The sequence below is a fragment of the Prionailurus viverrinus genome, chromosome F2 (assembly GCF_022837055.1).
Source record: "Prionailurus viverrinus isolate Anna chromosome F2, UM_Priviv_1.0, whole genome shotgun sequence".
In the NCBI taxonomy this organism is placed as follows: Eukaryota; Metazoa; Chordata; class Mammalia; order Carnivora; family Felidae; genus Prionailurus; species Prionailurus viverrinus.
In genome coordinates this window covers 64,236,263-64,251,372 of record NC_062578.1, presented here as the reverse complement: position 1 = coordinate 64,251,372, position 15,110 = coordinate 64,236,263, and the positions used below count along the sequence as shown (strand labels likewise).

Genomic DNA, 15,110 nt, shown 5'->3' with positions numbered 1-15,110 from the left:
CAGAGAGAGAGAGAGAGAGACAGAGAGAGAGACAGAGAGAATCCCAAGCAGGCTCTTCTGCTGTCAGCACAAAGCCCGATGTAGGGATCAATCACATAAACCATGAGATCATGACCTGAGCGGAAATCAAGAGTTGGACGCTTAACCAACTGAGCCACCCAGGCACCCTTCTTGCCGAAGTTCTAATCACCTGCTGAGCCCCAGTCACACTGACCTGTCAGGTCCATGTCTTTCCCACCTCAGGGCCTTTGCATGCACAATTCATTCTGTCTGGGACCCTCTCTCCCTAGCTCTTTTCAAAACTAGACTTATGTCATCTCTCAGGACTGTGCTTAACTTTTACCTCCTCACAGGGGGTTTCTCTTTCCACCTATCTCATAGTGTTACCCCCTAACATCGTCCTTTTTTGTTCCCTCCCCAGTACTAAACACAGCCTGAAATTATTTTATATCCTATGCATTGAGTGTAAGCCCCCTCAGGGCAGGACCTTGCTTTGCTCCTTCAGTACTGCGTGTTGAATTATATTTGCTTTTGAGTACATAGAGGAGACACCAAATCTCCTTTATAAGAGAGATAATAAAGGACTCATCTGAACTAAGAACGAATCCAGAAACCATATGCATCACTAAGAAATCAACCACAGGTCAAAAAGGAGAGGGTCAGCCCTAGAGGAGGAGCTTCCATTTTCACACAATCGGAGCCCTGAGCCACTCCGCCAGAGAGGGCCAACCGTCCCCAGCCTTCTCAGCTACCCCAGCTGAGACACCAGACACAGAAGTGAAGTCATCTTGGAAGGTCTGGCCCAGTCAAGCTCCCACACGAATGCAAGAGTCACCTCGGCTGACACTACAAGGAGCAGCAGAGCCAAGCTGTCCTTGCTGAGCTCTGCCCAGGTTACATAATCATGGATTGTCATTTTCAGCTGGGGTGTTAGTTACACAGCAGGAGTTAACTGAAAATATGGGGTTATCTTCTTCTGAGTATGGGCCTGATAATATTATAGGTCATCCTTAGCATTTAATGTTTACTTTGGTTCGGGTATTGTCTGTATGGTTCACGTGTATTAGTTCACTTAATCGTTAGCCCACAGTCTTGTAGTCTAGCTAATCTTTATGCTTAATTTGAAGACGGTAAACTTGAGACTCTGAAAAGTTAAGGAACTTGCCCAGTGGAAAACCAGCTAGTACCTAGTACCTCCACACAAATGTTTCAGATTCTAAATCCTACGCTTGTAAACACAATTTACAGTATGGCTTCATTACTTCAACTCACAGAAAAAGACAAATGCTTATTTAAAATATGAGTTCAAGACATGTTCTTCTAAGTTATATTTGCATATTGCTTCTGTTGTTTTGGATTATAATAGCTGAGTTTAGGGGCACCTGAGTGGCTCAGTCGGTTAAGCGTCCGACTTCGGCTTAGGTCATGATCTCGTGGTTCGTGGGTTCCAGCCCCGCGTGGGGCTCTGTGCTGACAGCTCAGAGCCTGGAGCCTGTTTCAGATTCTGTGTCTCCCTCTTTCTTTGCCCCTCCCCTGCTCTCACTCTCTCTCTCTCTCTGAAAAATAAATATTAAAAAAAAAACTTAAAAAAATAATAGCTGAGTCTATCTACTGAGCACTCACGATGTGTCAAGAACTTTACATTCATTGTCTTATTAAGCCTCCTCCTCCCCCCACCAAACCCTGGGTATTTATAATAGCTATTTCACAAAGAAGGAATAGGAGGCCCAAAGATCTTTAACTAGCTTTCCAGATACAAAACTACTAACTGGAATGGATACTTATGCCTTGACTTCTAAGTCTCAAATCTGTGACCAATAGCAATTTAGTGAGGATATCAAACATCCACAAAAGCAGTTAAAAATTAAAGTTTCTCAGGTACACCAAGAGATGAAAAGGGGAATAGTGTGTATATACACACACAGTTTTGCCCCTTTATATACGTATTTATATATATAAAAGCATATATGTGTAAGTGTATACCTTTTCAATATATGTTTCTACATATATCCTTGTATCTGTTGAAAAGATCTATTTTATTTATTAAAGCATTTTATTTGACTCTGAACAGACCATATTTTATGCATTAACTATTGATTATTTTATTTGACCAAATGAAACCTTTAAGGTGTCATGTATTTTTGTTAGTTATATTATGTTTTAGACTAAGTTCTGGAACTGATTCTGTTGGTAGGACTTTCAAGATGTAGAAGAATTTGGGAAAATGGTAACAAATGACCATGATCTCACGGTTATGCAACCATTTTTGAAAAATTTTCAAACAGTCTGGCCTAAAAGCTTAATTTCAGCCTAATTCTGGGAGGGATGAAGATAGAGCCCTTGATGAGGAAAGAGGGACTGGGCTCCACTTTGGGCTCTGTTGTTGAGTCATAGCTGTCGGGAACTGGACTTGCCTTGGAGTCTGAAAACTGGCCTTTCGTGTATAAAACTCAAATGGCAGCACTTTAGTTTTCCATCATGCTTGTACGTTTCCCCAAATCCCCTCCTAGCACATGCTATCTAAGACGGCTCTGTCTTCCATTTGACAACATGTTTTCAGCATGTTTCTCTAAGGATTGCATGAGGGGGCTCTCGAAACAGTGGCTGGCTCAAGGTAAGTGCTCAACACGTGTGAGCCACCACCACCATCATCATCATCATCATCATCATCATCATCACTGACATTTGGGTGCTCTGTTTTATTTTTCTTCCTTGGTCTCCAAGCAGTTGGGGAGACAGGTAATGCAGAAAGGATACAAGGAAGAGGAAGTGAAGGAAGGAAGTTGGGAGGAACAGGAGGTAAAGCACAGATATATAACATGTAAACAAAAGCTTACAATCAATTGCATGTTACATAGAAGTAGATTTTATTTGGGACATTTTAAAGTTCCTTTCAGAATGTATTGGAAATTTCCTAAAAGCCCAATTGTAGTATTACCTATAAGTAAAAGCTTAATTAATAGAAGTTAAAGTTAAAGTTATTAAAATATGGTAGGAATACTCACCCTTAAAATCATATATTAGGCAAATCAGTAATATTACAAATTAGGCAAAGTAATATTACATGTAAACAAAAGATATTTGTCTAGCCACATCTAATCTCAATTGCATGGTTAAGAATTAAGAAATAAGAACACACACACCCACACACACACACACACACACACACACACACACACACACACACCAGTTAAGATGGAAATGTTACAAAACCACACATTGTTTATGTATTTTACTCAAACAATGTTTTCTCAGATTTTCATTTGTAGTCCATTTTCTCATGCTTTAAATTCAGTTTTACTAAATACAGTTTTCTAGTTTTCCAGCACAACACAAAGTAGAAATAGTAAGTGCCAAAGGCATCTCCAAGATTGAAAACCCTACAAAAAAAGCATATGTAGCTCTCAACAAATAAATAGCCTGGGGTCATTCTTCATTAAGGCAAATAAATAAAATATCATAAGAGGCCACAACAGCTATATATTTTTTAAGTGGATGTTAAGTAGATTTCTTGTGCTGATCATTTTACAATATATACAAATATCAAATAACAGCAAATGTGCAGTATTGTCCATTCATTACCCAATGTCCTGTATGAGGGGCCATTCTGCAAACTACTGTTTGGATTTAATTGTAGGAAACAGTTTGTCTCTGCAAATGAAAATAGTTTCTTTACTTGGTCAGAAACTAGAAGTGATGTAATCCAACATACTTCCCTCTTGGTCTTAATTTCTTGGACCAAGCTGAGGAAAAATAATAATAACTCTGCTATCAATCCTGTTAAAATATATTCCCAAGGAAAGAATTAATTAAAAGTATTAGTCACTGAGTATAAGATACTGCATCATCATGAGTTTTAATAAGTTCTGTTATTTCAAAGCATCTTCCTACACAAAACTTGAATTCTTCAGTTTTGTATTTAACTCATCTGACTTGCATCTTTCAGATGTTAGTTTACTCAACAGCAGAAGGATACCCTGGATAACAGTCATTATTTCTCGTTTACAACATCTAGGAAGACACCTACTTCTCCACCTCCTTCCACAGGGGCAGACTATATACTTCAAAGATGGCCACATCAACATATGTCTCCCATCCCTCCTGCCTCCCACCATAGGAGGGACCTGTGTTCCTCCCCATGTTGAATCCATGTAGAGACTTGTGATATCTCCTACCAGTGGAGTGTGGCAGAAGGTGACACAGCTTCCACCTAGCACATGTTTGCACTCTCTCTCTCTCTCTCTCTCTCTCTCTGTCTCTCTCCCTGTCTCTCTGGACACATGTCTAGGGACTCCTGAGCAAACATGCAAAAAGTCTAATTCCCCTACAGCTGCCATGCTGGAGGGATCACGTGAAGAGGCTACTTAGAGATACAGAGAGCTGCGCTGGCTCCCGGCTGATTCAGTCTTCCCAGACCAGGCACCAGACATATGAATGAAGGAGCCATTATGATGACACCAGCTCCAGCCACTCTCTGGCTACCATCTCATGAGTGACCCCAAGCCAGAACTACATGTCCAAGTAGTTGACACATTAATTCCTGACACACAGAAACCATGAGATAATATAAACAATTAGTATTGTTTTAAGCCATTATAGTTTGGGATGATTCGGTTCTGCAGCCATTAAAAACTAATATACAACCACCAAAAGAAAAGACATTGTGGGGTGCCTGGACAGCTCAGTCGGTTAAGCCTCCAACTTTGGTTCAGGTCATGATCTCATAGTTCATGGGTTCGGGCCCCATGTTGGGCTCTGTGCTGACAGCTCGGAGCCTGGACGCTGCTTTAGATTCTGTGTCTCCCTCGCTCTCTGCCCCTCCCCCGCTTGCACTCTGCCACTCTCTCTTTCTCTCTCTCTCTCAAAAATAAATAAACATTTCAAAAAATTTAAAAAAAAGACATTGTGATCCACAGTTTACCTCATTAATTTCAGTCCCATCTGCGTTGTTATACACAATTCGATAACCAGTGACCTTTCTTGAAGCTGGGTCCCAGGCTAACCGAGCACTGTTAGAGCCAACATTGGAGATTCTCAGGTTTCTTGGTGGACTTAAAGGCACTTTGGAGTAAGAGGAATAGAACATAATTAAAATGTTAAATAACACATATGTTAAAAAGCCACAAAACCCCCAGTATCTTTGACTTCTCAACTACTTACATATGAAAAATTTCACCCAGATAATAACTTATAACAAAGAAAATTAACAAATTAACAAAAAAAAATTTCCTTGAAAAGAATGAATAGTATTGATAAATTATACATGCTAAGAAATAAGTAAGATTTAGATAAATTCTTTGTGCCCTTCTTCTCCAATCAAGGCTATTATTAAGACCTGCTGTAAATAAGAAACCTAATGGATCAAAAACCAGAGCACCTGAAATTAAGTCTTAGCTATTTCATTCAACTGTCGTATGATTCTGGCCAAGCCACTCTACTCCTCCTCTCTGCAATTTCCCATGTGGAAAATGAGGTTGATGGCCTCTGTCCTTTCCATCTAGGTATCCATTAGGCACTTCCAACTTAACTTGTCCAAAACTGAACCACTGACTCAGCCATCTCTTCCAATCTTCTCTCAATCTCTCCCTCTGAGCAAATAGAAATTCCATTCTTCCCACTGCTTAGGCCAGAAACCTTTGAGTCATCGAAGATTCAGTTTTCTGAACACGTCACCTTCTCACTGAAGTATTCCATGATCACTGTATGTAAAGTAATCCTTCCACTCCAATGCTACCTTTTACCCCTGGTTTATTTTTTATATTGTACTTTTATTGGTCTACTATATCTCTCACTCAATATACTGTAATTTTAGAGGATTAGGGATTAATTTTGTTCTTGGCTTTATCCCCAATATAGCAGGTTCTCAATATATATATTATTTGTTGACTCAATGAGTAGGAGTCCTGCCCTGGATAAATCCCAGTGGCTTTGTGAAACTAAATAAAAACAAACACTTTGCTGTTGTTTTAAAACTATTTAAAGAGGTAATGGTAGGGGCGCCTGGGTGGCTCAGTCAGTTAAGCGGCCAACTTCAGCTCAGGTCACGATCTCGCGGTCTGTGAGTTCGAGCCCCACGTCGGGCTCTGGGCTGATGGCTCAGAGACTGGAGCCTGCTTCCGATTCTGTGTCTCCCTCTCTCTCTGCCCCTCCCCCGTTCATGCTGTGTCTCTCTCTGTCTCAAAAATAAATAAACGTTAAATACTTAAAAAAAAAAAAGTTATAAAAAAAAAAGAGGTAATGGTATTTCTGCAGATTCTTGACCATCAATTCCACAGCTTTTTGTACTTCTTCAAGGCCCCCCTTCCAATTCAACAGATTAAAATTTATCAATAATCTTTGACAGTTTCGTGAGCTTTTACAGGTTTACAGTAAAAACCATTGTGAAGGTCTATCACGTGCTCTGTATGAATCGGAGAAGATCTGGAGCTGATCATTATAATAACTCATGTATCTCATTAAACCCTGACAATAGACTGCAAAGAGATTACAACATCCCCATTATATAGGTCATAAGATTGAGGTAACTTGGCCAAAGTCGCAGTTGGAGCAGAAGAGCATTAGAGTTTAACCCAGGCAATCGATCATTGATGTGAGAGCCTGTGACATACTGCTGAAAGGGCCAGCAGAAAAAAAAAACCTAGAAGACAAATAACCATGGTTGTCAGCCATAGCCACAAAGTATAATGCTTCCTCACCCCAAAGGCTGATTATTTTCATTAATTCAATACACATTGATTATTTGTCATTAAAGAGCCTATAGAACTTAGTGACTCTCTTAATACTTAAAGGGCTGGAAAGAAAGTATAGGAGAGAGAAAAGCAATAGAATGATTTCAAGAATTGTGCACACTTTGCTCTAAAATTTTCTGGAGTCCAGTTAAATATAGCAGCATGGTGGAACAATGTCTAGTTTCCTTACTGCATTAAAAATGCCAGTCCTCGGGGCGCCTAGGTGGCGCAGTCGGTTAAGCCTCCGACTTCAGCCAGGTCACGATCTCGCGGTCCGGGAGTTCGAGCCCCGCGTCAGGCTTTGGGCTGATGGCTCGGAGCCTGGAGCCTGTTTCCGATTCTGTGTCTCCCTCTCTCTCTGCCCCTCCCCTGTTCATGCTCTGTCTCTCTCTGTCCCAAAAATAAATAAATGTTGAAAAAAAAATTAAAAAAAAAATGCCAGTCCTCAGGGTGCCTTGGGTGGCTCAGTTGGTTGAACATCCAACTTCTGCTCAGGTCATGATCTCACGGTTTGTGAGTTTGAGACCTGCAACAGGCTCTGTGCTGACAGCTCAGAGCCTGGAGCCTGCTTCAGATTCTTTGTTTCCCTCTCTTTCTGGCCCTCCCCTACTCATACTCTGTCTCTCTGTCTTTCAAAAATAAATAAATGTTAAAAAAATTTTTTTTGATAACAACCAAAAAAACAATGCCCGTCCTAGGAACAGGTACCCAGGGACATCACTTTTTAGGACTGCCCCCTCCTTTCTTTTAATCAATTAGTACATTTCCTTCCCCTAAATAAAATTTACATTTTCTAAAGTTACAATTAGCTCTTAAGAAGTTTCAACTTAAACCAGTATTTCCAATTTAGAATCCCAACATTTATTTGGGTTTTTATTACAGCATTTCTTCTGAACAATTGAATTGCTCACATGTCGTTTCTTGGCCCGTAACAGGATCGCTGGCCTCTTCTCCAAACATAGCATAAACTGTAACTGTGTATTCCGTATTGGGCAACAACCCACTCAATTCAATATCTGTGTGGGTCTCTCCAATTTTCATCTGAAAAGAACACACGTTATCAGATCATTTGCCAGTGTGCACCACTCCTGGTGATCAGAGTGCAACTGAGTTCAGGTGAGAATTTCGTCTCCTTGCAACCCCTTATTCAGACAGGCTTCAGTCATAATTTTTCACTGTCTTGTGTCACTTTATATTAGGAACAGATGCCACGGGACCATACAAAAATGAATGTACCACGCATGCTGTTTTAGGATAACTCTTTACATCTGGACAAGTAGTAATCTCAGAGAGGATAACAGTGTCAAAAATTTAGTCCTCAAAGGAGTGTGGGTGGAACTGAGTCACAAATGTTGTCTAGAAAGAGTATAAGCTCTAAGCAAACTGGGGACACAGCCAAGTGGGCACCTCTCACCACTGGCTAATTCTAACCACTCCCTAGGCTGGGTGCCCAGTGTTTGCCTCAAGCCTGATTGAACTGGACCAGTTTTGTCGCTCCATTCAACAAAGGGGCCCGTGCACTTGGGATCGCAGTTTTCTCCCAGGATTCAGAAGAGATCCAATCAACCCACCTTGACCTCCAATGTTGCAATTTGCTTTTTGATTCCAGAATGATTTTTCTGACCCTTGAAGTCAAAGAAACTAGCCAACATTCTCAGCAGTGTGACAAGTGCATCACAGCATGGTTTTATTTTTGTTTTGGAAGAAAGAAAAATATCTCCATAGTCAGTCTCCAGCCACACAACTGCCAATGTTATTGTCAAATTAGAAATTTTAATGTCGAAGTATTTCAACATATAGAAAATAAATGTGGAGAAAAGAATATAATTCACCCTCCACCCACCACTCAAATTTAACAGATAGGAACATTTTGTCATATTGACTTCCGATCTTATTTTAAAAAGAGCTAATATATTCAGATAAAACCAAAGTTCTGTCTCATTCTTTCTGTTCACTACCTCCACCCTAGGGATGAGATGCATCTTACTGATCCAGTTTTTTACTTCTACTGTGTTTATATCTGTAAATAATATATAGTTCTGTATGTTTAACTATGTACATAAATGGAACCATGTGAACATAATTTTTTGCAATTTTTTTCTCTGTCAATGCTATGTTTATCCACATTGATATAAGGGGACAGAGATTATATTTATATTTTTTATGGTATTTGTTTGTATAAATATGTTGCTATTTTCCATTCCTCTATTGATGAACATGTTGGTCGTTTGCAACATTCTGTTCTGACCAAGTGCTTGCATCCAAAAAAAGCCTTGCAGGAGGTTTCCTTAAGATATATTCCTAAAAAAAATGGTACACATCTTCAACTTGATGATATTATTTCAAATTATTCTCCAAGCAGCTGTACCAATTTGCATACCAATTTACATGAATGATTTTGTTTCCTGTACACTCACTAATATGCAGTTATTATTAGACTTTAAAAACTGTTTGCTAATCTACTGGGTGTGAACTGGTATTTCCTTTCTTTCTTATTTTTTCCTTCTTGGTGAAGCTGATCATCTTTCTAGCATCATTTTTGAAGTCTCCCTTCTGCCAAAATAATTCAGATCAACATTAAATCCAAATGAAGTAAAGCTGTCTAAGCCCTGGAAATAAGAAAAAAACCCACATGTCACCAATGCTCTGTTCCTGATACTCAGATTCACCACATTTTTTGTCCTAAACATTTCTGTCGCCAGAGGCAATGTTAAAGACAATGGTTAGACAATATCAAAGACTTGAGTTCTGAACCCCCCCTATTAATCACTCTATCTGCCTGGTCTCACACTCCCAAGTGTTACAGACATTTCCTCTTTATTCCTTGAATATCTCTATTATACTCATCATTCCCTATAAATTAAAAACAAAGACTAAATCATTTGAAAGTCAAAGATTCAACATTTAAAATGGAATACATGCAAAAAAAAATAATCCATACCAATGCAATACATTTTCTACTTCTCAAATTTGTAAGAAAAAGTTTCTAAGTCAGTGAACATAGAGGGAAATAGCCATTTGTGAATTGCATATAGCAATATAAATTATAACAAATTTCTCTAGAATCATTTGCTAATGCTTAGCATAAGCCTTAATAATTTGCATGCCATTTGAAAAAAGAAACTCCGTTTCTACAAATGTATCCTAAGGAAACAATCTGACAACCTTGCGAAGTTACGTGTTAAGAATGATCACAAAAGCATATTTATACAACACATTATCTAAATGTCCAATAACATGCAATTAATTAAACATGACCTGGTACAAACCAACGAACCAACTGTTTAAAAGGAACATATAAAATATTCTCTAATGGTAAGAAAATGTATTCACAATAAACAAAATGAAAACAGAAGACTACAAAACCATTCCCATTTGCTGTGTTTAAAAATGCATTGAAAAGGACTTAAGTAAATGTTAACAATAGCGATTTCTAGGTGGCAGGATTACAGGTGATTTTTTCCCCTTTTTACTAATGTGAATTTTCTAAGTATTATACATTAAATTTTTATAATTAAAAAATTCATTTTCAGGAAGTCAAAGATTCTGGGACTCTAGTAGACAGCAGGTGTTTACCTCTTTTTCATCCCCAGCCAGACCTTCTGTGAGAGGAGCATAGAGGATCAGGTATCCTGAGGCTCCGGGCACTGCATTCCATTTTACCCTCAGACTATTCTCAGTCACATCGTACAGTTCAAGGTCAGAAGCCATGGGTAAAGCAACTGCAAGATAATTTTTTTTAATCCTCTGCCATTTATCAGCGTGCTTGCTTATTTTTCAGATGATACTCATCCTTAAATATGTTCGTACAGCCATGCAAACCCCTTCTGAGAGGGAAAACACAGTGAATGTTTAAAAGCAGAAACAACATCTTCTAGTTTCTTATAACCCACTACAGTGATGGGCACATTTCTCTGGGAGCCAGTCAAGAGCAAGGAGACTCTTCTGACCATTATTTTATACCCATCACCAAGCATAGAGTCTGACATGAAGCAGCAATTAAAAACAGTCATGTCACTTAGTAAATGACAGAATGGGTGGTTGAATGAACAAATATATGAGTGAATAGATACCCGTCAACAACACATTCAATCAGACAGTGAAGAGACGTGAATGAGTCAGCAGTTAAATTAGTTCATAATACACATTCACCAAACATTTGTTGAGTTAATACATGTATTGCACCCTTAACCACCTAAACATACCCAAGTTTTATGATATCCCTCTCAATAGGCAGCATCTGCCAAGTGCAATTACAGGATGGGCCAATACCACGTATGGCACCGCTATTATTTTCTATGACTTTGATTCAGGATGGCCATCAGGACAACCTGAGAGGAATTCCAGTTTAGGAAAGACCACTGAAGCAACGCCATACAAAGTCAGACGTTCAATACATACGTGTGGTTTCAGTTCCCCGCAGGCCTTCACTAGCCGTGTGAGCATATATTGCGAAGACTGCTATCTGATATTCAGTTAAAGACATTAAATTTTTCAACACCGTAGAAGATACGCTTCCATCCACCACCACCTGATCAAAGAACAGTTCAAGGAACGAGAATATGAAATTGAATTGAATTGACATGCAGAATTGAAACCAAACAGCAAAATATCTCTAGCAAGAATGTTTCATTAATTTTTTTTTTAATTTTTTTAAAGGTTTATTTATTTTGGAGACAGAGAGAGACAGAGTGCAAGCAGGCGAGGGGCAGAGAGAGAGGGAGACACAGAATCCGAGGCAGGCTCCAAATTCTGAGCTGTCAGCACAGAGCCTGACGCGGGGCTCGAACTCACAAATTGTGATATCGTGGCCTGAGCCAAAGTTGGACCCTTAACTGACTAAGCCACCCAGGCGCCCCTCATTAAATATTTTCTTACTTGTGCCACATCCTCTTTTCCACTGTGGCAGTTAATTCTCCTTGAATTCCTATGTGAAGCGAGGCACCTTTCATGGAATATATCCAAAAGTCCCTTAGTAATCCATACCCGACGGAGAATATCTTTCCCTGGCTAACTGTTATCCTAACCACCTCTATTTAAAACAGTTGACGTGTGATATTTTCCATGGAGTTTTGGGAAGCATTTAAGTGACTTAGTAGTCATGAAAAAGAATCACTGGAAGCACTTTTTTTTTTGGGGGGGGGGGTCCAGATGATTTAAATCTCCCAGATCTACTTCTCTAACATTCAAGAAAAAAATTAAAAATCCTGCCATAATACATAAAAAATTGTGAGACACGTTGAGGTCAATCAGAGGTTGGAACAACAAAAGGTTAAGGTCAGCACTTCAAAAAGAAAGCAAGAAAGGGAAATTTCATCACATTTTAACATATTCCCTGTGACTACTGTGTCAAAGGTAGGAAATGGGAAAGACCCAATCATCTGGCAATAGGTATTCTCTCCTGTGATGGCCAAACCATGAAAAAATCTGGCTACAGATACTTTACTGTGGCTTCTCTATGGCACTAATCTCTCCACAAATGTCTAGGAAATCCCAAACCCTGGAGGACGATATGACCACATAATTTGGAACGTACATACTTCATTAAGGCAGAAAGTTCAGACCACTCCCAAAGTAGAAAGAATACATGAATAGCAAAAAGGGGCTCTGGCCACGTAATTAACTACTGATTCCTTCTGCTTTAGAACATATTGATTTTACAAAGAAGAAAAGTCAAAATAAGTCATGTTAGAAATGAACACATGACCAGCCCCGAGGGTTATTGGACAGAGGTGGGAGGAGAAGGTATAAATGCCACAACCAGAGAGATGGGAGAACAAAGTGGACACATGCAAATGTACTTCAGTCCAAAGAATTTTAAATGTTTGTTACAGAATCATCTCCTCATATATGCATTTCTGTCTTGTGCTCACTACAGTGGAAGACTAGAGGGAATGAAAATAATGGTTTGAAAATATCGTCTCCTTATTACCTCGTCTGGTTTTCCGCCCCTGGCAGGATAATACACGACTCTGTATTTTTCCACTTTTCCTGGGGCGTGAGTCCAGTTAACCATAAAGCTCCTGGCAGTGACTTCAGAAGTAATCAGCTGTGTAGGCGGCCCAATGGTGGCAAGGGCTGACGCTAGAGTAGAAAAACACATAAAGTGAACCTTTTTCCCAAACTTACTTCTTATGTACCCAGGAAACCCCATTAGTTAGAAATGCCTATTGGTTTCATGCTACCTCTAATATTTCATTTCTAGCCAAGTTGATTCAATTATTCATTCTGACGTATGAAACACTGAAACATTTAAGTGCCTGATATGTACTAATCACTATGCTAGGTTCTGAGAATATGGACTTAAATAAGCCAGGCCTTGACTCCAAAATACTTTCTTAAAGACATTGCTATATAACAATTAAAAAAAAAAACACAACATTGATTGAGCATGTGTGTATCTAAAGGTACTCTCTTGAGTTCTTTAGAAGTATTATTTTATTTAACTCTAATAGTTACTATTACTGTTTCCATTTGGTACGAGAGAAAACCAAGGTACAATGAAGTTAAATAATGACCAACTCTCACAATTAGTAAATATCAGAGCTGAGATTGGTACTTGAGTTTTTGACCTAAGTGTCTATATTTTTAAGCATCAAGGGGTACAGTCTTTTCTGAAGACTTCAATTCAACAAATGATCAGTATCTGAAAGTAAAAAGAGAAGAAAAGGCAACTAACATATACTGAATAGCTCAGTCTAGCTAATATAGCTAGACACTATATTAGCATTCTGTGTGTATTATATACATGTTAAAACAAATGATTCTATAAAAGATTGGGACATGTAAATTTAAAAGTCCTTGACCTTTAGGATTTCTTACCATCTAGGGACTTTAGTAACCAGAATAATGATGGGGGGAGGAAACCATAGTTATTGAACACTTAACTGTGGTTGGGAACTATATTATATGCTCTATCAAGAACCACATGCAGAGTTTTTTTTGTGGGAAAAGTCGGTCTCTAAAGTAGTCTCATTAAGATACTCAGAAAAATGTGTTCAAGAAACTACCGCTTGGCTGTCCAACCTAGTCCCAAGAGATCTGGTCCAGGGAAAGAGGAATGATGGAAGACATGTAGACAAATAGAATCATTCCACACCCTGGATACAATGAAAGCAGGATATAAAACCAAATTCTCAAAGGAGGATATGGATATCACCCTCTTCTCAGATCACAACCTTGTATGTGGGATGGCAAATAAGGGATGGCAGGACCCAAGGAATACTACAGTGATGAGTTCCTGAGTTTTCCTTTCACCTCATATGTCCTACACATGGAACTAAAGAATCCAGCAACCTAGAAACACCAACAGATACATACAAAAAAAAAAGCCCCAACAAAGCCTGCTCTCTCCAGCCAAAGGACAAGAAAAGGGTCAGCCTGCCAAGACAGAAAAATTTCAGGCAATAACTGTTCTATTCTCGACAAATACAACACAAAAAACCTGTGGCCCCACCCCTATTCATGTCAGCAAAGGCTACTAAGTGGGTAGCTAACACTTCCAACTTTCTTGGCTGTAATGGCATGCTCCAACATTCTCCCCCTCCCAGCCCACATCCAGAGCCGTGTGAGAAAAGGTCAAGTAGGGAAGAGAGATAATCACCCCTGACAGGTGGTAACAAATCTTTCCACCACACCCCCATCTGTGGTATCAGTGGAGACCATATGAAGAGCCTGGACTTCCAACCCCACCTACTAGTATTGAAACACCACTCCCTGTCCCCTCTGGGATGGTGTCAGAGGACATCTAGCAGTGAATCAGTACTTGAAGAAATAATGCCTGAAAATTTCCCAAATTTGGCAAAATAAATAAATAAATAAATAAACAAATAAACAAACTACAGATTCAAGGAAATAAGGGTACCCCAAAAAAGGACCATTGAAACTGACACCAAGGCATACCACAACAAAACTTCTGAAAACTAAACTCAAAAGAAAAATCTTAGGAGCCACAGGGGCAAAATGACACCTTATCTATGGTGGTGGGAAATTCTAGTCACAGCAGATTCCTCATCAGAAACCATGCAGGCCAGAAGGAAGTGGCATATTGTTCAAGTATTAAAACAAAAGAGCTGTCCATCCCAAACTTTATATCTAGCACACATGGCTTTCAAGGATGAAGAGAAAATCAACGCATTCTCAGATGAAATAAAATTAATAATCAGAGGGTTTTCCACCAACAGACCTATCCTAAAAGAATGAGTTAAAGGAAGTTCTTTAAATAGAAAAAAAAAAAAACCCAATAATGAAAAGAAAGAATCCTGCGGCCACAGAAAAGAAGAAAGAATGAGGGCATAAAAATATGGATAAATATACTTTACTTCTCTTTTTGAGTTTCCTAAGTTATGTTTTATAGTTAAAGAATTACAATATTTTCTGATA

General features: G+C 39.0%; 1 protein-coding gene across 5 annotated transcripts in view; it reads right to left on the bottom strand.

The window, feature by feature from the left end:
- The window catches only part of COL14A1 (collagen type XIV alpha 1 chain), a 221,908-nt gene that overhangs the window by 140,519 nt on the left and 66,279 nt on the right, over positions 1 to 15,110 (bottom strand). For all 5 annotated transcript variants that reach the window (XM_047842795.1, XM_047842799.1, XM_047842794.1 and 2 more), the window contains exons 10-14: positions 12,661 to 12,812; positions 11,130 to 11,259; positions 10,305 to 10,450; positions 7,640 to 7,769; positions 4,922 to 5,061 (exon numbers count right to left, since the gene is read on the bottom strand). In XM_047842795.1, coding sequence (XP_047698751.1) covers positions 4,922 to 5,061; positions 7,640 to 7,769; positions 10,305 to 10,450; positions 11,130 to 11,259; positions 12,661 to 12,812 — 698 coding nt within the window. The remainder of the gene's footprint in view (positions 1 to 4,921; positions 5,062 to 7,639; positions 7,770 to 10,304; positions 10,451 to 11,129; positions 11,260 to 12,660; positions 12,813 to 15,110) is intronic.